General features: G+C 45.3%; 1 protein-coding gene across 1 annotated transcript in view; it reads left to right on the forward strand.

Annotated features, from left to right (window-relative positions):
• LOC144101950 (CLIP-associating protein 1-A-like) overlaps positions 1 to 23,491 on the forward strand; it is a 76,037-nt gene that overhangs the window by 21,906 nt on the left and 30,640 nt on the right. The window contains 7 exon segments of the mRNA XM_077635192.1: positions 4,187 to 4,229; positions 4,231 to 4,357; positions 4,439 to 4,519; positions 5,101 to 5,177; positions 5,737 to 5,853; positions 7,134 to 7,319; positions 15,776 to 15,939. Of these exon segments, the coding sequence (XP_077491318.1) occupies positions 4,187 to 4,229; positions 4,231 to 4,357; positions 4,439 to 4,519; positions 5,101 to 5,177; positions 5,737 to 5,853; positions 7,134 to 7,319; positions 15,776 to 15,939 (795 nt within the window).

Below are 23,491 nucleotides of genomic sequence, written 5' to 3' on the forward strand. Positions count from 1 at the left end.
CTCCGTTCTCAGTGGGGGTGCCGTCTCGATTGGAACAGCTGCCTTTCCATGAACTACCAATGCTCTCTTGAGCACCGAGCGCGCATTTGAAAGTAAAAAAAGCACTTGTTGGATGCTTTAGCTTTCCGTAGAATGCGATTGCGTTATCGAGCCGCTGCCGCCGCCGCTTATCGGCAACCACAGTGAGCAGCGAGGTGTGGGGTGCCTGCCAGTTTGCTGCTTATCAATAGCCGCCGTCGGCGAGCGGAGCTTCGGTGGGGAGCAAGCCAATGAATTCCCCGTCGTCGCCCTCCTCTTCTGGCGTTGCAGACTCCAGGCTTTCGGATGTCTCGGGCCACACAAATCCACTGTGCCTAAAACAGTTTGACGCCACTTCTGCCGTTGTGTTTGCCCGCACGTGCGCCAGAATATTGATCACACTCAGAAGCATGATGTTTTATTGCTGCTTCCGCTCCATCCAGAGAAGCATTCGTTCCAGCACTTGCTTGCGGTACCTTTTCTTCACGTACTGGAGCACTCCCTGGTATATCGGTTGAAGAGCAGAGGTAGTGTTGGAAGGAAGGCACACTAGCCGGATCGCCTTCAAAATCTCTACGTTGCAGTGCGCGGTGCAATTATCCACTATGAAAAGCACCTTGCGTTTCTTGGCATTGAAGCGTCAATCGAGCTCCTGCAACCAGGAACGAAATATCTCTGACATCATCCGTGCTTTCCGGTTTGCACGGTACTGGACGAGAAGTCTCTTAATGTTAAAAGATCTCTGTTTCAGAGCCTTCCTGATGATGAGAATTGGAAGGCGCTCCATGCCCGTCATGTTTGCTGCCAACAGCACTGTCACCCACTCCTTACTCCTTTTACTGCCAGTGCACGGGTCCCCCTTGAACGCTATTGTTTTATCTGCCAGTGCACGGGTCACCCCCTGGAATGCGGTTGTATTATCTGGCAGTGCTTTGAAGAAGAGTGCCGTTTCGTCAGCATTAAAGACGTCGTTGGGGTCATAGGCTGCCATGTGCTCTTTAAGGTGGACGTTTTGCCAATATTTTACCACTTCTTCATACACCCCACCCCTCTCCCCACACAGTCTTAAAATCAAGTCTATGCCGGTCTTTAAAATGCGTACACCAACCCTCTGATGCCTTGAATGAATCAATATTCATTCGGACGGCATAGGTTTCTGCTTGTACGCAGATGAGTGGTCCACTCAACGGCAGCTTCGAGTCACGTGCAGCGGCAGTCCACCGCAACAATGCTTCCTCCAGGGCTGGGTGGGCGCAGTTCGTAGACGCTTCCGACTGGCATGAAATTTCTCGCTCTCAAAGCCTTTCACTATTTGAGCCTCATTCTTCACGTATGTCGATGGCGTGCTTTTCACGTCGAACTGACGCGTAACTTATTCTCTGGAAGCGCCGTCTTTCAGTGCCTTGAGGACAAGTATTTTTTAAATGTTTTTTGTGGTAAGCCAAATAAGGCTACAGTAATTTAAATGAGATGAGAATAGAGCGTAATATATTTGCAGGTTTACTGTCGTAGGGAAGAGTGTTCGGCAACCAGAGAGTGCTCCATTTGTTGCAGAGAGTTTTCTAAAGAGGCTATGGACTCTTGAATCCCAGCTTGGTTGAGATGAAAAAATAACTCCAAGGATCTTGTGTTCGTGCAAAGTATCAATTTGTTGACCAGCATAATTAATAACATGATTAAATTAAGTGCCTTGTTTCTTGCCCTAAAAATAACTGCTTTAGTTTCTTTGCATTAACATTTAGTTTATTTGACAGTCAACCACGTATGGAGTTGTTCAAGTATTTCATTGGTATTTTTAATCAATTCATCTTCAATGAAATGTGACTAGAGATTAGAATGCTGCAGTCATCCGCCTAAATGACAAATTTTGCCATTTAATTGCAACAATATTATTTATGTAAGCATTAAAAAGAAGAGGTCCCAAAACACGGCCTTGTGGGACACTGCATGTAATAGGCAGAAAGGATGACCGTGCAGTGCCTATGCATGCACATTGGCTTCTTCCAGTTAAATATGATTTTATCAATTCTAACGGATTCCTGCGTATGCAATATGACTATAGTTTGGATAATATTATCGTGTGATCTAAGGAATCAAAAAACTTCGTGAAATCAATAGAGTGCTCACTTGAAAATATTGTTTTCAATGTTTTCTACTATTGTCTCTTTTAGTGTTAATAATGCTATTTCGGATGGTTTGTTTTTTCTGAATCTAAACTGGGCTTCGGTCAAAATGTTTTGTTTATCTAAAAATAACATGATGCGACAGGAGATAAGCTTTTGAAGTCCCTTAAAAAATACGGGTATAATCGATATCGGCCTCTGGTGTGATGTCAAGCTTCTGTCAACACTTTTATATAATTCTGTCACTCTAGGCTGCTTCGTACCTTCTGGATACACACTGGTTTAGAGCACAAGGTTATATATGTGGACAAGTATCGAGACAATAAATTAATAAAAATAATAATTGGTTTTTGGGAAAGGAAATGGCGCAGCATCTGTCTCATATATCGTTGGACACCTGAACTGTGCTGTAAGGGAATGGATAAAGGAGGGAGCGAAAGAAAGGAAAAAAGAGGTGCTGTAGTAAAGGGCTCGGAATAATTTCAACCACCTGGGGATCTTTATCGCACATCACACTGGCGCCTTACCATTTTGCCTCCATAAAAACGCAGCCGCCGCGGTCGGGTTTGAACCCGGGAACTCCGGATCAGTAGCCGAGTGCCCTAACGACTGAGCCACTGCGGCGGGTAGACAATAAATTGCAAAACCTACTAAGGCGAGCAAAGAAAACTTGATATCAAGATGTGTTCTCTGATATTGCTCGTCGCTTAGAAAATTATCAATACCGTCCTTAGCCACTGAAATACCTGCCGTTCGCCTAAAAAGATAAGCCACTAAGATCGTGAAATAACCAGCAAAGCCTTAGCAGAACACTTTAATGAACACTTTGTGAACATAGTATCACAGGACAGTACCACTCCGATTCTGCTCTCATAAATAAATAACACTGTGGAAAGCCAATTTTTGGAGCCAACAAGCGAAATAGAAACTTATTTGATCATTATGGACTTAAATGATAGCACTTCATTAGATGTTAACAACATGCAATAGGTGCTAGTAAAGTAGGTTTTGGAATTTATTGTCCGATTTCCAAAACCTACTTAACTAGCACCACTTGGATATTGTTAACATCTAACGCAGTGCTATCACTTAAGTTAATAATGGTCATATAATTTTCTATTTCACTTGTTGGCTCCAAAAATTGGCTTTCTGCAATGCTATTTATTTGTGAGAGCAGAATCGGAGTGGTACTGTTCTGTTTTAATAAGTTAACCAAGTGTTCGTTAAAGTGTTCTGCTAAGGCTTTGCTGGTTATTTTATGATCTTGGTGGGTTATCTTTTTGGGCGAACGGCAGGTATTTCAGTGGCTAAGGACGGTATTGATAATTTTCCAAGCGGTATCTGGGTTACGGCGAGCAATATCAGAGAACACATCTTGATATTAATTTTTCTTTGCTCTCCTCAGTTCGGCATTTAACATGTTTCTTGCCATCTTAAATTCTTGTAGTGCAGTAGACAGACGCATGCAAAGAAGAATGTGGTAAAGATAGTTTTTCTTTTTATCTTAGCCAGATGGGCCTGTGTTATTCATGGTTTCCTGGGTTTTCTCGAAAGTTTAATGGTTTTAAGAGGAAAGTGCTCCTCATCTATTTACACAAATATTGCCGTGAACTATGAATACGCATTGTGTGCATTTGTTATTCTAAAGATTGGTGACAAATCATATAAGCTAATAGCATGTCTAAATGATTCCAAGGCATAATTTGTTATGCTCTACAAAGTGACCAACTTTGGAGGCACAGTTTTACGTTTCATGTCTAAATGGTAAAGCAGTCATTCAGCCACATCTGTAAGCATGCAAATAAATGCAAGGCTTCCTAGAATAAACTTGTGTAGGCTTATGGCAGAATCATAAGGTAGCCTTCCCAGTATTCCTGCATTGCAGTACGAGGCAAAAAAATTGTCAGTCTAAAACAAATCTCTGCAAGCGAAGGTCAACCAGAAAAAATGGTTGTCAACAAAAGGAAGCTTTATTGCTGTACATGAAGTGTGCTCCAGAAGGGATGGCATATATGATTCATATTGCTGTTGGGCCATGTAGCAAGCAGCAGGTCTGGCTCCCCAACCTCTCGGCTGAGCTATGCTACTTAACTTGGCTACACATGCAGACGGCACGGGACGTGTGCGCCGAAAGTCCGGCATTTCCACGCCAGCGGGATCCATCTGCGAGGCAAGCCCCACACGGCCCACAGGCACTTCACCTGGAATGGCAGGAGGTGGGTCCGCATGCATGTTTTCACCAAACGCCTTCCCGTGGCATAAACTTGCCGTTTTCACCTTTCCTTCCATATTCGCAGTGTACGAGCGTCGTCTGAGTGAAGGCTCAAGGCGCCCTTTCATGGGTGCCTCGGAGCGGTATCACCCAACTACTATCACAAGTGAGTGCATATTTAAGCATTTGGTTGGTTTGGCTGTGGCACTGTGGGATAAATGGAATGTGTTGTGTTGTTTGAATTTGGTGGCGAAAAAAATGTACCATCATTAGACACTAAAACGTGGTTGTGCTTGTTGTTACCCAAACATGGAGTGGGCCAGCTTTGCAAACTAATTTTAAACCTGGCTTCCTTTGAAGGGCACCCTGCACCTCCTTGCTGTGTTTTGATGGTTGTGCAATTTTCTGCATGTTATGCTACAAAGAACGTGTTAAATGTGTGTGCGTTTGGACAAACCACACACCCATAAGCCTTGCCAGCAGTTGACCTTTTTATTATCCCCAACTTTCAATTGAGCAGCTGCAGTGGATGTAGCCAATGCTTTTGATTGGCATGTTCACAAGCTGTATTCAGCTAAGAGACGGCATAACTTATTTCATCTGCTGTCTTATCTCAACACATGATAATGCCGCAAACATTCTGACAGGTGCATTTATAGTTTTAACTCTATTCCTTTCTGAGTATCTTGTTATCCACGCTGTCTGCTTGGTGCCTTGCATTTATTTACCCCTTGGAAACAGCCGGAGCGCCACTGATGGCTCAGCAGATTCTGCAGCAGGGTAAAGAAGCTGAAGCTGCAGTGGCAGATGCTTTGGAATGTTGGGTAAGTGAGCTCAGTAATTCTTATGTCCTGTGGGAAAATATTAAAATGTTTAGCTTCGTAAAAAATAAAAGGTGTGGCTTTTAATTTGAGAGAAAATTATTTTCATGTACCATATCCTTCGCATGAAGATAGGTGCTTTCTGATCCTCTCCAGTTGTGTTATGCTGTTGTGCTAAAGGTTGCAGATTTCATGTTTCCCATTTACAATTTTATGATAACTTAAGCAAGGAATTCAAAAATTAAAACTGGGCTGAATGCTAGTAGATATCGTCGACAATGACAGGAAAGCTTCCCCAGTTCAACCACGATGCAGTCGTTACCTGTTTTGAAGGACTTGTATGCCGATCTTTTGTCATAAGCGACACTAAGCACCTGAGCTGTTGCTCAAGTACTACATTGTTGGCACTGTTGCATAGTAGTATGAATTGCATTGTTTTTAGAGGTCTGTAGGTGGCTCAAACCTAATTTTACTGAACGATATTATGACAAAGGCCTGCATTACTCTTGCATCATTGCCATCTTTCACGACCTCAAGCTATGCTTTCTGCTTTTTTTCACAGAATACACCCCCAAGGAAAAACCGGTACAACGCCTTCGATGACCAGACGGACAAGAGCAAAACTTCCAGCGTCTGCTCAGATCGCTCGTCCAGTTCCTACAACAGAAGGGGCTATGAGGTGCGCTCTCGTTACTGTTCTATTTCCAGTTTAGTTATTCTTATAAATTAGTAATTCTAGTTTATTTATGTCTAGTCACCCATATCGAATAAGTCCTTTACATGCTCGTAGTAGCGTTGTGCAGCAGTGACTCGTAATAGCCAGTAAACAGCTTGTTTTTGGGAATATCATTACCTGTTGCACTGCACCGTCACAATGAAACTCTATCTCTGTGCATGTGCGTCAAGTCTTGGCAAATCTCATGCATCTGGTTGCACTGCGATGCCGTCGCTTCACATTTCCACCCTGCCCCATCCTTTCATATTTCGCCTTTCTTATTTCCATCATAGAGTAAGCAGACCAGAGAAATGTTTTTCTAGCCGACCTTTTCATCTTCCTCTTACACTAAAGCTCTCTCCCTGTCTGCTGACAAAGTGAAAGGGAATTTAATGCTTCTTCAGGTTAGGTGTGACGGAAAATGTACAGTATATTTAGTCGTTAATTGTTACCCTTCATGTATATCTGCTGAACTGCTGACTCAGGTCATTTTTATTCCCTTCCCCTGTACTAGAAAATAAATTTGGTGTATACGTTGCACACCTGTATGGGACACACGTGTATATTTTGAGCATCTTTAAACATCACCTTTGCAAGTCATCTGTCAGCGTTATAGTAATGTGTGGCATTTGTCTTGTTGTCTGGTGCCAAATGTTCTGTAAAGCTTTGTAGGGGGCTAGTTGGTCGCACATACTGAGACTGGGGAGCGCTACAATCTAGACTCTAGTTCTCTGGTTTTTGCAGCAAGTAACGAAAAGTTGATTGTGTCTCAGGTTCTTTTTCGTAGAAATAAAAGCATTGGAGAGAAGCGACGGGATTTTCTGAACACAGAGGAAGCTAGTAAACTTGCACTGAAAAGTTCTTTATCTTCTGGCGTACTCATGCAAAGGTCATCTATCTCAGGAATCTATGCCATCAGAGCCTTTTTATCACAAAGCTTATCACAAGTGCAAAAGAAGTTGCATGTGTCGTGCAGCAAAAGCGCAAGTTGCAGTGGTGGTGAAGTACTTGTCGTCACCAGCTCACACAGGAGTAACCATCGTGCAGAAAATGCATAAGAATGCATTGCCTTTGTTTGTGTGGTATACTCCTTAGTCATAAAAATTACTGACTTGCAGGCCACACAGGTGATGCTAATTCTCAAAAAGGAATCTGGGTCAGGTTTTGTGTGGGGTGCAATTAAGAAAATTTAGGGGGAAAGAACATCATACTGCACATATAGGAAAACTTATTTCCATGTGCAGGGCCATGTAGCACTGCAGGATGTGCCAAGCATTGTGAAGCACCTGTCGAGCATCCACTGGTCGGACCGCAAGGAGGGCTTGCTGGGCCTGCTGTCGGTGTTGCGGTCAGGACGCACCCTCTCTCTGCCGGACCTCAAGAAGGTCACCGAGATGTTCACCAAGATGTTCATGGACCCCCACACCAAGGTAGACATGAACAAAAGAAAAGTAATTCCGATGCCACATGTGCATTTGTGTGGTGACACACAAACACAAAATATTGTGAGCACTTTTTGTGAACTTCATCCACATCTGTGATTATCCATCATCACTAGGAGTGTAAGAATATTCGAAATTTTGAATACGAATCGAATATGTTTCATATTCGGTTCATATTCGTATTCGAGAAATTGTATTCGGGAATTTCCGAATATTCAAAAATTCCCGAATACTCGGCAGCGATCGCATATCGCGCACACTTTCATAAATCTGATCATTGCAAAAGCTCAACATGTGGGCAAATTATCTGAATATAGAGTTTAAAGTTCCAGGAAAACAATATAAAGGCCCTGTTCTCTTTCTTCTCCATCGTTTATCGCGTGGACCGATCGCATTCCGAGGCTGCTAGGCTTGACCTTGTGCGCATTTCTGCAAGTGGGCTTTCCCACATACCACACGTACTGCGAATATGTGGAACGACCCGCTTCTAACATTTGCAACGCGAAAGCGCGTTTATTTTTTTATCCTTCCGTAATATGTTATCTAATTAATGACCACACCCATGGCCTTTGTTCTGTCACCTTAATAAGTCTCTGAGCATGACCACCGCCATCTTGTTTTGGTCAACTAGGCTATGCGGGAAAGCCTACTTGCAGAATTTCGCATGAGGCTCTCGACGGGGTGAGTCTAGGTGTCAACGGCAAGTGATCCTGTAAAAATCCCGGGTATTGCATGGTGCACTGTTACCCATGCACCTCTTAAGTTGGCATAACGACAGGCGTAACAATGTTCAGAGGGCCCCTGTCACTAGGTCAAAAAAAAAACAACCTGGCTGCGTAGTTTAGGTTTCGGAGCTTGGCCACTCGCCCGTTGCAATGGCAACTGTCGGCCCGCGCAGTTGCCAGTAGTTCAATCTCGGCACCGTGCCGCTTTCAGATGTTGACTGACTGTCTCTCGTCATTTTTTTTTCCTTAGAAGCAGTCTCGCCATTCCGACGTCAATGCGCGTTCCCATCTCGCTTACGTTCTCGACATCTTTTAGCATGCTGAAACTCTGTTCTTGTCAGGGGATTGCAGGTGTTTGCATGATAAAGCCGCCTCATAAGACTAAAGCATTTTCGGTATTTTTTTGAGGGGCACCCAGGGGCATTTTATAAATCGACCGTCAAATAACCTGGGCATTTCTGTCGGTTCTTTGAACTCTGAAATAATGAGGTTTTACTAGCCATCATGATGTTTGTTTCTAGTCTTGTCATGTTATGGATTGCATTTTGCCTGACCACACTACAGGTTGGATACTGTTATGCAGTTCATTTAAGCAGTATACAATTTTGTGCACATCATGTTTTTTTTAAACGGTGTTCAGGCAGTCTAGATTTGTTTATTTCAGTTGCAAAGGATATACACTATTTTAAAAAAATACGAGCAACAATTTTTGCTTGTTTATATTTTCTGAATTTATTTTTTGTGCTGACCAGATATTCGATATTCGCAGCCATTTTTTTTTCTTCATATTCTTATTCGATTTGTATTCAAATGTTTTGATAATTCGCACACCTCTAATCATCACCCCTTCGCTTCACGTGAACTTCATCCTCATTTGTGAATCATCATCATCATCAACGCTTGTTCGTTGGTTCATTCTTCAACGTCATTGTTGGCAGTGCCAGTAAAAGTTCGGACGCCCAGCTTAAAGTGGTGGAGCATGCTGTTGATCCTTGTCCGGCTCAATCGAAACCTTGCAGCTACGACACTGGTCGAATCCTGGTCGGCCTGTCAGCCAGGATGGAACATATTGATCAACATACCCCTGTTCCATCTGCCATGCCTGCTTCATCCCCAAGTGGGGCACTTCTTCTTGGACCCGAGGCTTCTACCGGCCCTGCCCCTCCAGACGCGTCCAATGGTATGCCGTTAGGTCAGTCTACCTAGATTATTACCACCTGGCAGCACGATCCTCCAGTTTTTCCTGGTCTCCCCAGCCACGACGTTGAGAATTGGCTGGAGCAATATGAAGATGCGAGCGCCTACAACCGTCGGAATGCTTCGACCATTCTTTTGAATGTGGCGAAGCTGAGTTTACCACTCAGCTTCGTCAGATCGTTGGAACGGTGACCACTGGCCCCGCTGCTTATCAAAAGAAATTAGACACCCGTGTGCAGCTTCCCGGGGAGAGCTACACGTTGTACATTGAGGACGTCCTTGCCCTTTGCCACCGTGTCAACACTGTCATGCCTGAAGCCGACCGGGTTCACCATGTTCTCAGAGGAATAGGCGCTTTCGCCTTTAGCACTCTCGCCGCTCAACACCTCTGATCTGTTGCGGACATTCGTACCACCTGTCAACGATTAGAAGACCTCCAATCACGCCGCCTCCCGGACACCTGGGACCATCGTTTTCCCACAGGCGCCAATCTCCACGCGCTGATAAGATTGATAATCCGAGAACTGCAGGGTTCTTATCCAGGAACTGTTCCCTCTGCTTCCCACCCTTCCAGTTATTCTAACTTGCTGCGCGTGGTCAAGGAGGCACTCGCTTCTGTCGCGTGTCCTTCCTATCAAGAGCAGCCACGCAACCGTTACATACCTACGTATGCTGAGGTTGCTGCAACTCCTCCTCCTCCTATGCAACCTCCCAGCTTCAGTCGTCCGCAGCCTAACATAGCCGCCGTATCGCATCACCCACCCGCTCCTGTCTCCGGCCCGCCTCCTTGTACTCCTTGGCGTTTCCGTTCACCCAGGCTGGTCTGCTTCTACTGCGGCATTCGCGGCCTCGTCGCTCGAGTCTGTGGTCGGCGCATGTGAGACGAGCAATATCACTACCGTGACATTCAACGGGAGGCCACGGGAAGTACGTTCAGTACTGTCAGACCTACGCTGCTACAGACCCTGATCGCCCACCATCCCCACCGCCGCCATCTCAGAAGGCATCCACAAGCCGGTCATCACGGCGCCGTTCACCATCTCCTTACCGTCACTCGCCGTCACCTCTTCGACCAGCTTCATGTGCCTCCGACCGCCATCCGGAAGACTGGCCTGTGCAGTTTCCACAGGTGAAGCTGCACCGACCACTCATCATACAATTCCTCCCACACCCCCGTCTAACATGCTGCCAGTAGAAGTTGAAGGGATATCCGGCGAAGCTTTAATTGACACCGGCGCATCTATTTCCGTCATACGATCCGATTTATGTTTTCGGCTCAAGAAAGTTCATACTTCCTACTCTGGTCCTCGTTTACGCGCCACCAATAAAGCACCCATATCCCCTTCTGGACAGTGCACCGCTCGGATCACCATAGACGGCTGCCGCCATCACGTCGAACTTGCTGTGCTTTCCTCATGTGCTCATCTACTGATTCTTGATTGGGACTTTGTCTTCCGCGTCTGCAGTCATCAAGTGCCGTGATCGCACCATAGACGTTGCTGAAACCAACATATTTCCCCTTGATCATACGCCACAGTCGCGCGTGCTCACAACTACTGACAATGTATTCAGCCCTGGGAGAGATCACGTTATTGAAGTCAATTGCGAACATGATACTGCTGGTGATGTTTTAGTTGTACCGTGCACGCGAACCTTCTCTCCTGACATCATCGTTGATACATCGCTTCTTCGCTTCTCATCTGGTTCATCCCGTCTGACCATTCGGAACGCTACTCACGATCCTGTTCTTCTACGGAAAGGTTCTGCAGTTGCATCTATCGCCCGCACTCAACCTGTTGGACTTCTACCCCTCAGCATTCCACTTCCTGCACTTGATTCTTTTGCTTCTGGTGAGACGCTTTCTAATTCCATCAGCCACAACCTTTCGCCAAACCAGCAGCAAGCATTACTTACCCTCTAAAAGAAACATGCCCGCTCATTCGACACTCACTTCCATATTCTGGGTCGCACCTCTGCAGCACACATCGAATTACAACCTACGGTTCTGCCATAGTTCGCCGCCGGCCCTACCGGGTGTCTTCTTCAGGACGTAAGATAATAGAGGATAACGTTGTGGATAGGCTGAATCACATCATTCGCCTGTCTTCTCGTCCTTAGTCATCGCCTGTTGTGCTGGTGAAGAAAAAAGATGGCTCGGTTAGATTTTGCGTTGATTACCATGCTCTGAATAAGATTACTCGAAAAGATGTATACCTCTTGCCACGCATTGACGACGCCCTTGACTGTCTTCAAGGTGCCGAATTCTTCTCCAGTTTAGACCTCCGATCTGGTTATTGGCAAATATCCATGCAGGAGCAAGACAAAGAAAAGACCGCTCTCGCCACTCCCGATGGGTTATACTAGTTTATTGTGATGCCGTTTGGCCATTGCAACGCTCCCGCAACATTTGAGCGTATGATCGACACCGATCTGCGAGGCCTCAAATGGAAAACTTGCCTATGCTACCTCGACGACATAGTAATATTTTCCTGAACCTTTTCAGAACACCTAAAGCATCTCAAAGAAGTTTTAATTGCAATCTCCAGCACCGGCCTCCAGCTCAATATGAAGAAATGTCCGTTTGCATCAGAATCCATCAAAGTCCTTGGGCATATCATCAGCAAAGATGGCATCAGGCCTGATCCTGACAAAATTGCTGCTGTTGTGCATTTTCCTAGGCCGTCCTGCCTCAATCATCTCCGTAGTTTCCTAGGACTAGTGTATTATTTTCGCCGGTTCATCCGTAATTTCATTTCTAATGCATTCCTCCTACATTGGCATTCCTCCTACATTCCTCCTACATTGTGCACGTGTCTCGGCTCAAGCCCTTCACCCGCCGTCCTTATTCCCTTTAATTCCTGTGACCAGGATGGCCGCTTTCATCGCGGGGGGGGGGGGGGGGAGTGAGAGCACTTTTCGTGAACTTCACCCACGTCTGTGATTATCCATCATCACCCTGTGCTTCATGTGAAATTCATCCTCATTTGTGAATCATCATCATCAACGCTCTTTCGTTGGTTCGTTCTTCGACGCCATTACTGGCAGTGCCAGTAAATGCTCAGACGCCCAGCTTACACTATATGATATCTGCTCTAAAAAGCCTTTGAAAGTCTAACGAATTGGCTCCAACTCATTTGCTCATGAAATTTCATACTTTCGCACCCCCTGCCCTTTGCTTGTGCAGAACACCATGTAATATTGTTAAGAAAATCACCCTGCCAAGGAATATGTATTCATAAGTGAGTCAATCAAGTCACCTCCTAAATTTTGTTTTCAGTGGTGCTATTTTCACTGATTTTTCACTGGAGAAATTAGCTGGAAGTGACTGACCAGCATGCGTTGGCCTCTAGCCTTGCCAAGCATTGCACGTTTCATGCTACTTCATGGTTCCTCCGCATCGTCATTTACAGTGCAACCAAATTGGTCTCACAGCTGTTCAAGTGATCGTCAATGCGTCAAGTCTCACATGCATGCTAAAAAGCTGCTTTGATGTCCAAGGCTCTCATATTGGGCTGTCGGCAGAGCAGACATCGCAAATTAGGCGCTGTGGTCACTTTTTAGGCGGCAGAGTTTACAGCTGATGAGCCTGAAACTAGTGAGTGCATAGATATTCTCGCATGTCTTTCAGTAATGGACATTGCAATGAATCCAACATTGGAAAGGAAGGCTTACCATGTGCATGCCAATTTTCCTAGAATGCAGTACCTCAAGCGACTGTGGGGCTACTCGATGGGCAGCTGGCTTGGGGACACTTGTGAAAGTTGGCACTCTTTCGATTACTTTCTATGAGATCCATATTGTAGAAGCCAAATTTTTCCAGCTTACCAATAGGAGTGTGGTGACAGCGGGAGCATGCAGCTTTTGGCATTTGATGCTAAGAAATTGCAAAACCTTGAAAAAAAATTGCAGTGGGCACTTAAGCTTCGCCTTAAGTATATGACGCGATAGTGTTAATGGGGTAATTAATTCCCATCTATGCGGAATAGGTCATCCTCGACTTTGCATTGATAGATCCCTGGGACTCATGGTGCAGGTCGTGATGACAGCACAAGGTCACAGGACCTAGGTGGCCCACTTACCGTATAAACGTATGTAAGGGCCACACTTGTTTTCTGTATTTGAGGCCTAATTTTCAGGGTGCGGCCCATACATGCGATATGTGAAGAAAAAGAAGTAAAAACACAGCAATCAGGGAATGAGCGCATTTATTCTATGGTCAGTCGTCATTTGCGGAATCTTCAGACTCCGAGCTGATGCTGTGTTCTGGTGCACGCTCGTCCCACAAGAAGTTGCGCAGCATGTCCGCAGTCAACGCGTAGTCGTTTCACACTTCCATCACTTAGCAGAGGAAATCTTTTTCAAGTTAGGGAAATTTGCAAGGCTTGCCTCGGAAAGCGTGCTTTTTGCAGCTTGTGTTCCTCAATGCATCCTTTTCATTGCACCATCATTGGAGGCACTTCTCGGCCACGTTGACTTTCTTGCCTGCCGCGCGCTTGCCATGTTTGAGAGCAAACTCCCAACCGTGTAGCTATTAAGGTGCTTGCCCATCGTGCTAAAATTGCTGTGCTCAACGGCAGCACACGGAAGCCACATCTGTAGCGAAATAACACGCTACCACAACTTCCGTGCCTTTGCCAGCCACAAAAAAGCTGGAGCTGATGATACTGATGCCGACATGGATAGTGGGAGCTGGAAGCAGAGGAAAAAAATGATGGTGGATGATGAGCCGCGGCCTCGGGCGCCATGCGTAGGTGGCAGCTAGAAGCTCCTGTGCGCAGCCTGTGCGATCGAGCACATGTCACTCGCAGCCTGAGCTGATCACGGTGGCTGTGCATTTCGAAGGCTATTCCCGTGTGGGTCGTGGAAAGTTCAGGTGCGGCCATTACATGGATCTTTCTTTTATTTCAAATATTTCTTTCGGGAAAACAGGCTGCACTCCGTACACTGGTGCGGTCCTTACACACATTTATACGGTAGGTTGCTTCTCCAGGGTTGTCAGGAGCTTTAAAGCGTTTGTTGGGGCTGCTCAAATTTGTCGTAGCAGTGCGTGTCTCAATATGAAAGAGGGACGCATAATCAAGGCCGTGCTGTAGTCGGAAAAACATATGAAAAAATTCTGGTCCTGTCTAAGCACCGTAACCCAAAAAAGGTTGCGGGCCTTACACAAGTACATGTAGTATTTTTTGCAGTCTCTCGATTTTTACTCTAGGATTTCTTTTTTATACAGCTCTTTGCTCCTATGTGATATGCAGACTGGCGAATTCTCACACTAAGATTTATGCTTGGACTACTGGCAAAGAAAAAAGCAAATCAGATAATTGAAGAGTAGAATTTTAACATAAATCTGGGCTCATGTAATTATGCTTTCACTTTTCATATGTCACTCGCTTTTACTAAATCCTACGACTACTTTTTTTGTGACATTATTTTCCATGCAGTTTCATCACTTCATTGCATGAGCCGAATGCACTGTCGTGATCAAGTTATCGCCATTTGCTAAAACTCTTGTAGATTGCGGTAAACCTCCTATGGCAGGCAAAGTTTCGATTGGCATTACAGTGCAGATTTTTCAGTGTGGGAGCAATGAGTGACATGATGCACTCCAGTCTTGCATTCAGTGGTACAAGGCATCAAAGCAGGGAGGTATGTTTCATTTCTATACGCCCATGGATGAAGCTTGGACAGTGTACGTACAGTGGGGTTCTGACTACACTGACGCACTACTGAGCACTTCATGCCGACAAGTTTCTTTTAGGTCAGCCTCAAGAGAAAAGTGTGCAACAGCTGTATATTACCAGTACTCACCTACGGGCAGAAACGTGGAGGTTAATGAAAAGGGTTCAGCTTAAGTTAAGGACAGCACAGCGAGCCATGGAAAGAAAAATGATTGGTGTAACGTTAAGAGACCGGAAGTGGACAGAGTGGGTGAGGGAACACACGCGGGTAAAGGCATCCTAGTCGAAATCAAGAGGAAGAAATGGGCTTGGGCAGGGCATATAATGCGAAGGCAAGACAACCGCTGGTCCTTAAGGGTAACGGAGTGGATTCCGAGAGAAAGTAAGCGTAGCAGGGGACGGCAGAAGGTTAGGTGGGCGGATGAGATCAAGAAGTTTGCAGGCATAGGGTGGATGCGACTGGCGAAGTACAGGGTTAATTGGAGAGACATGGGAGAGGTCTTTGCCCTGCAGTTAGTGTAGTCAGGTTGATGATGATGATGATGAATGTAGTAGTACAGTTGACTTTCAGTAATGCAAGCTCTTAAGGGGGCCAAAAATTTGGTGTGAAATGCATACTGAAAGGAGCCTTTTTAAAGCGCAATGTTGACAGAGCCAAAGTTGTAGTAGTGGCAGATAGTGCCATTCACTCTGGGCTGCAGGTGTATTGGTGTCCATTGCATTGTGGAAATTTCTTCCACCTGAAGGTTGATGCATATTTCCCCACACCGCATCACTTGTATATTGATGCACCACATGCATATTGATGGGCTGAAGTGTTTGTTTTTGTCTTTTCCCCAAAAACCAGGTGTTTACGCTCTTCCTGGAGGCCTTGGGCGAGCTGATTCACGTCCACAGTGTGGACTTGTATGGCTGGCTTTATGTTGTGCTGACTCGTCTTTTCATCAAGACGGGAACCGATCTTTTGAGCTCGTTGCAGACGAAGATTCAGAAGACCCTCTCCATCATTAGGTAATGATTTTCAACCCCGCCAAAAATTACGTGCTCATGGTTCCTGACAGCTCGTTTGCTTTAAATCAAGGCTGGAGAGGTCTGCACATCAGCACTTTCACGTAAGGCCTTTCAGGGAACAGGGCAGTCAAGATAAACTCTGTTCATGAGCTATTTCTCATTTCCTCATCCTCTGTTCAGCATAGACGCAAGTAAAATTATGCAGGTGCAACTATGCAAGTCAGACTAGGCAAACTATGTAAAGTGCTTGCTCCTTCTCTCCGCAGTACAGTCAGTTCCATTGCTGCGTGCCTGGAATGCTGAATACAATTCTTGTAGGCTATAATGGGCCATGATACAGTAAAACCTCGTTAATTCGAACTCGAGGGAGACCGGAAAATTGTTCTAATTAAGCGGAGTTTGAATTAACGAGTGGGCGCTAAAAAAAACGGCCATCACGCCCGGCAGCACGGGCCGAAGCTAAAACAGGCATATCTGAGATCATTATCTCTTACTACGCGCTACTACACATTTGCGGCGGGCGATTGCGCGAATTAAAATCATAGAGCCCGAATGTCGAAGGAAATAAAGTTTTTTTTATCAATCAAAGGAAGCTTTATTTCATAATTAAAAAAAATTGTACGAAATATTTGGACCGATAGCCTACATGGCTTGTGTCCGGTCCAATACAAATCAAGTCATTTAGGCATTTAGGCAACCACATAAATATGTAAAGTGAGAAAAAAATGAAAACAGCGAATTAACACAGCAAAAGCATCCAGTGTCCGATCGCATGCAAAAACAAGGCATTTTGGCAAACGTACAAGGAAGGTATACACCGGCATTTTAAGAAACACAGAAACACAAAAAGGAAATTACATGATTACTTGATTATGCAAGAAATACAATTTAGAAGATAGTTTAAAATTTCTGGCAAGCTTTATTTCCAATGGCAATGTATTACAGACTTTCGTCCCAATGAACTCAATTAATCTCTCACCGTATGTGTTGTGATGGATCGGAAGATTAAAATTACCATTGGCAGCATGTCTTGTGTTGCGAACAGGCAAAGTGAATAAGCTCATCGGGAGTGGAGAGTTAGTTGTTAACATGCAGTTTACTAGAAGGGCGATTTTGTAGTCGCGTAGGGCGGAAAATTTTAGTACTCGAACTTCTTCAAACAGATTGTTACTTGGATGATGCAATGGAGAATATGTTATAATCCTTAGTGCTCGCTTCTGTAACCGTTGCAGAGGTGTGAGATAAGCTTAGTATGTGTGGCCCCATGATTCGCAGCAATAACTCATATGACAATGAACGAATGAAAAGTACAAGCTTCGTAATATGTTGCGAGGAAAGTATTGTCTAGCCTTAATAAGGACGTAGCAACCAAACGCAGCTTTATTACAAACGCTGTTCACTTGATTCTTCCAGTTAAGGTTATTGTCAAAGATAACACCAAGATATTTAAATGAAGGAACTGATTCGATTATACAATTGTTCAAGGAAATCCTAATATGGTTAAAATCAACGTTTCTTCTTCTTGTATGGAAGACGACATATTTAGTTTTCGCAACGTTCAATGTTAATCTACTGTTACTGAACCAGTTGGAAACAGTCATTAAATCCTGCTTCATGTCGTCTTGCATCGCAGAAACCGATTTACCTGTGAATATGAGGGCCGTGTCGTCTGCATACATGAGAACCTGCGAAAGCGAGACTGAACCTGGAAGATCATTTATATAAATGGAAAACAGTAGAGGCCCCAGGACAGATCCTTGGGGTACTCCGCATTTTATATAGCTATATGTAGATTCAAGGTTGTTAATTACCACTTTCTGTTGTCGACCTGATAAGTAACTGGTGAAAAATTGCAGTGTGTCATCAACAATCCCATAGGCGGCTAGTTTCCTCAGTAATATTGGATGTGATACAGTGTCGAACGCCTTCTTCAGGTCTAAAAATATACCAATTGCGATTTCGTTTTTATTAAGAGCTGAATTTATCAACTGGGAAAGCGTTAGAACGGCTGTAGAGGTCGACCTGTTTGGGACGAAACCGTGCTGCTGGTGACAGATGATGTTATACTGACTAAGGAATATTTTTAGTTGAATGGCAATTAGTTTCTCAAAAAGAGTATTTAGAATGCTTAGTACAGATATTGGACGATAACTACTTGGGTTGTTTTCGTCTCCAGATTTATAAATAGGCACAACTTTCGCGATTTTTAGAATGTTTGGGTAGCAACTAGTCTCTATAGCATGGTTAAATATATGGCATAGTGGGTTGGACAGAATGTCGATATTATGCTTTAAAACTGCAGTCTGAATACTGTCGTGCCCAGCCGCTTTATTAACTGGCAGTGCGCTTATTACAGATGTAATTTCCTCGACAGTGACTGCATTTAGATTAAAATCGGTGTGGACAACTCTGGGTAGGGTAGTAGAGGCGGACTGAAAAGAGAACTGGTTTGCAAGAGATTCACCAACATTGGAGAAGTAGCTATTAAAGTCATTGACTACCTGTACGGAGGGGTCGTTAGGGGTAACGCGTTTCTTCTGTCCAAGTCCTGTGACGTCCTTAATAATTTTCCAAACTTGTTTCGAGTCAAGGCCAGGTTTCGTGACTAAATTACTGTAATACATTTGTTTCGCTCTCCTCATCATCGTAACAGACTTATTCCTATAAAGCTTGAATTGACCGTGATAATAATTGTTTGTTTTGTTTTGCTTCCATTTGTGATAGAAGGAGTCTTTTTCTTTAGAACCGCAAGTATATGATCAGTTATCCACGGGCACACAGCTTCTTCGTAGTTACGACGTGTGCATTCGCGCTTGGAGCTAACATCAAAATGCATTCGCGTAAGCAGCAAGCTTAATGATTAAATATGACACTGTGCTTCAAAAACATGTTTATTAACAGCAGATTGGCAAAGCATATCAAAGAGAAAAATAATCGGTGATGCGCATCTGTTTTCGTTTTCTTTGCCGTGACTCGACAAGCATCGTCTGCAACTTGCCCAACAGCTCCAACGCAGCGTCCGAATTATCATCGGCGGAGAAGTAGCGCGCAGCCAGATCGAGTGCTGACGTTGTTTCACATGCACTCGGGGGTGGCAATGGATCGTCGCCTCCGTCGGACTCGTCGTCCCTGTCAGCTGTGCTCGCCGCGCCCGAGTTGTGCGGCATCTGGTCACCGCAGGCCGCTTCAATAATCTCGGCATCGCTTAACGGCCCCGATGTCTCCACGCCGCTGTCAACGTCTACGAAGCTCTGGAAGTCAACACCCTCCGATAAAGCAGCGTAGGCAGGGTGCAGCGCGTCGGAGTCATCACACTGAGCAGCCAGCTCTGCCGTGCTGCAGGCTTCTGGGCCTTCAATGAAGCCGCACTTTCGGTAACAGTTCGCGACTGTGTCCGCCTTGACAGCATTCCACGATGTTGCCAGCATGTGGCAGGCTCCGAGGAGATTTACGTCGTACAATTTGCCGCTGTTCATACACACAAGAATCCGCTCTAGGAGGTGGCGCCTGTACAGTGTTTTGAGGTTTTTAATAACCCCAAGGTCCATAGGCTGCAGCACAGCCGTAGTGTTTTTCGGCAGAAATGCCAGACGGATCGCCTTCAGTCCGCTGATGTCGCAATGGGCTGAACAGTTGTCGACGAACAACAGAACATTCCTGTTCTGTGCCGTGAACTTGCTGTCGAGTGTGCGCAGCCAATCCGTAAAAATTGCTCGCGTCATCTACGACTTTCTGTTGAAAGTATAATCAACAGGGAGAGTTTTTAGCCCTTTAAAGCAGCGAGGCTTCGCTGCTTTGCCTATAACTAGCAAGCGGCACCGTTCCGTGCCAGTCGCGTTTGCGCACACCAACACCGTCACTCTTTCCTTGCTTCTCTTCCCGCTTACGTGTCGCCTTTGTAACTGACAGTCTTGTTCGGCAGCAACTTAAAATAAAGCGCGGTTTCATCTGCATTGAACACATCGCTGAGCGAGTAATCGGCGAGTAAATGCTTTTAAACGTAAGTCCGTGACGGGCCTTGAAACGTGACAACCAGCCTTCCGACGCGCTGAAGTCACTTATGCCCATCTGGCTGGCGAAGTCCACGGCCTTTGCGGCAATTATTGGTCCACTTAGCGGAATGTTCCTGCTGCGAACGTCCTTAATCCATGCCATTACAGCATCCTCCATCTCTGGATGAGCCAATGTTCTTAGTCGTTTCCGCGAGGGCTCCATCTCCTTTTGATAGGCATTGAAGATCGAGTCCTTGTTCTTGAGGTATGTGGACAGCGTGCTTTTCTTGACTGCAAACTTCTCTGCGATCGCTGTCTTTGTTAGGAGACCACGTTCCACCTCCTGTAATATCTCCACCTTCGTCTTCAAATCCTTTGCGGAGTACTTTCCTCGGTTTTCCATGATTGCCACAGTCGATGAGACGTCACCAGCGAGATACCAAACAAACGAGGAATATCACGCAACACATACTTCGCTAGACACCGCGGCAACAAAGACTAGGAGCAAGAGGGGCCGGGTGCTGCGTGCAGGATGAAGGAAAGGAAAGAGTCTTCGCTTCCCGAGCTGCACAATAAAAGGGTACCGGAAGTCACGCGTTCTCGCAAGGGCTACTGGAGGAGTTTAGCCGACGGCGCAGCCAATAGAACGCTGGGCGCAGCGGCGTCGTCTGCTGCATGGGCAGGCGCGCTGGGACGGCGCCCAAGTAGAGGGAAGCGGGGGAACGGGGAGTGGAGGCCCGTTTGATTGAAACGTTTATTTCCATCAGAAAAAAGCGCGGCTTCAAAAAAATGACGTAACCGCCTCTCCCGAGTACTTCCTTCCTCCATGGTCGCGTGCGTCTCCAATGGTCACGACCGCCTCGGCGCAGCGGAAACCTGCAACGGCTTGCGCCGGAGCCACCGTGGCCGGAGCATAGGCGGCGCCCGCGGTAGGGTTTAGAAGGGACGCATCCTATTTGATTAATGAGAAAATTAGAAGAAAGGGTGCCCAATTTATGTCAAAAGTAAATAAAAAGGATAGAAAAGCAGCCCAAAAATTCTGGAAACATCTAAATGCAATGAGTAATAAAACTAGGCTAGAACAAAGGTTTATTGTTACAGATGAGGGTATTCGACTAGAAGGGGATGAAGCAATAAAACACATAGGAACAAGGATGACGGAAAAATTTTCAGCAAAGCACGTGGTACATGATTTATCGAAGGAGGATAGACCGGTTACAGCAATAGCTTCACTTGAGCAAGGAGAGTGGGAAAGGGCAGAGAAGAAGGTTCCTAGTGGCACATCAACAGGACCAGATGGTATCCCGGTTATGTTGATAAAGAAGTTAGGACCAAAATCCAAGCAAACATTAATACAGGTAGTGAACAAAATGATAGTGGATAGAAAGTCCCCGATGAATGGCGATTAAGTAGAATGAACAAGATATATAAGGGAAAGGGGGACAAAGCAGACGTAAGTAACTATCGCCCCATAAAAGTGACATCTGTGGTTTACAGGGTGGTGATGCAAATTATAAAGGATAGACTGCAGGCTTGGGTGGAGAACGAGGGGGTGTTAGGGCAACTACAGAATGGGTTCCAGAAACAAAGGAGGTTGGAGGACAATCTATTTTCATTGACACAGTGTATAGAAATTGCGGAAAAGGAACATAGACCCTTATTGCTAGCATTTCTGGATATTAGGGGAGCCTATGACAACGTTACTCAGGAGCATTTGTGGGACATATTGGGCACATTGGATGCGGAAAATGGAGTAATTAATCTTTTAAAAGATATATATAGAGGTAACAGAGTGCTCATAAAATGGGAAAAAATGTATCAGGGCCTGTAGAGATACAGCGGGGGCTTAGACAAGGATGTCCTCTGTCCCCTTTGTTGTTCATGTTGTACCTGCATGGTTTGGAGGCCAAGCTAGAGGGGAGCGGACTAGGCTTCAACCTATCTTTTTACAAGCAAGGGGAATTGATTAAACAGACATTACCGGGACTAATATACGCGGATGATATAGTGATAATGGCTGACAACAATGAAGACCTGCAGAAGTTGTTAGACATATGCAATACAGAGGGAGATAGATTAGGCTTCAAGTATAGTAAGGAAAAATCTGCAGTCATGATATTTAATGAAGAGGGCGGCGAGCATAGAATACAGGAGTTCGTGCTAAATGTCGTGAATGAGTACAAGTGTCTTGGGGTGTGGATAAATAACAGTGTTGAGTATCTGACAGAGCATGAAAAATATGTAATGATTAAAGCTAGTAGGAATGCAGCTGTCATGAAAAATAGGGCACTGTGGAATTACAATAGGTATGAGGTGGTAAGAGGGATCCAGAAAGGGGTGATGGTCCCTAGCCTGACCTTCGGGAATGCGGTTCTGTGTATGAGGCCAGATGTTCAAGCAAGGCTGGAAATTAGGCAACGGGGAGCGGGGAGGTTAGCTTTGGGAGCACATGAAAATACACCAAATCAGGGGGTACAAGGTGATATGGGATGGGCGTCTTTCGAGAGCAGAGAGGCTAGCAGTAAGATAGCATTTGAGGAACGATTGAGAAGGATGGAGGAAAAGCGGTGGGCTGGGAAAGTTTTCAGATACCTGTATATAAAGAATGTTGACACGAAATGAAGAAAGCGAACTAGAAAATTGACAAGCAAATATCTGGACAGCAGTAAGGGGGCAAATCAGCAATTATCGGTTAAGAAAAAGGTTAAAGGAACAGAGAGAGCTTTGTGGAAAACAGGGATGCTGACAAAATCGGCACTGTAAACATACCGGACCTTTAAACAAGAAATTGTCAAAGACAATATCTATGATAATTGTATTGGAAGTTCTTTGTTGTTTGAGGCCAGGATTGGAGTTTTGCGGACTAAGACGTATAGAGTCAGGTACCAGGAGATAGGCACTTTGTGCATTGCGTGCGTAGAGGAGGAGGAAACGGCTGAACACTTGATACTTTTCTGTAAAGGGCTTCACCCTACAGTGGAAGGCAGCGGGGCTGACTTACCCAATGCATTGGGGTTTAGGGATAGTGAAGCGAAAGTGGATTTTAACAGGTTAGAAGTAGCCAAGCGAAGGTTATCTGATTGGTGGCTAAAAGCAAGACAGGAGTAAAATTTCACAAGACATGGCTAGGTGGCTTGAGCCACCGCCCGATGTAAAGGGTTCAGCCGTATCCATCCATCCATCCATCCATCCATCTACCCGCGTGACCGCGCATCAGCCAAAAATAGACAAGCCAATGCTTCGACGCTCCGGCAGCGAAAACCTGCTACGGCGTGCACCGGAGGGTTAGTTCGGGCAAAGAAATTCACGTCTCACCTCGTGCGTGCTGGCTTATTTTTTTTCTCATCATTCTGCATTTTTTTTTATTTTCAGCGCATTGTATTTGCTACGAGGTGACTTCTATATGCGATGAGCAATGCCAGCCATCGGCGCCTTGTTCGAATTAACCGACGTGGATACCGGCATATTCAAATTATCGGGAGTTTTGACCCATTGAAATACACAGGGCTTTGCCGGGACCCGGCCGTCAGTTCGAATTAACCGGAAGTTCGAATTAAGCG

The sequence above is a fragment of the Amblyomma americanum genome, chromosome 8, assembly GCF_052857255.1.
Source record: "Amblyomma americanum isolate KBUSLIRL-KWMA chromosome 8, ASM5285725v1, whole genome shotgun sequence".
NCBI classification, from domain to species: domain Eukaryota; kingdom Metazoa; phylum Arthropoda; class Arachnida; order Ixodida; family Ixodidae; genus Amblyomma; species Amblyomma americanum.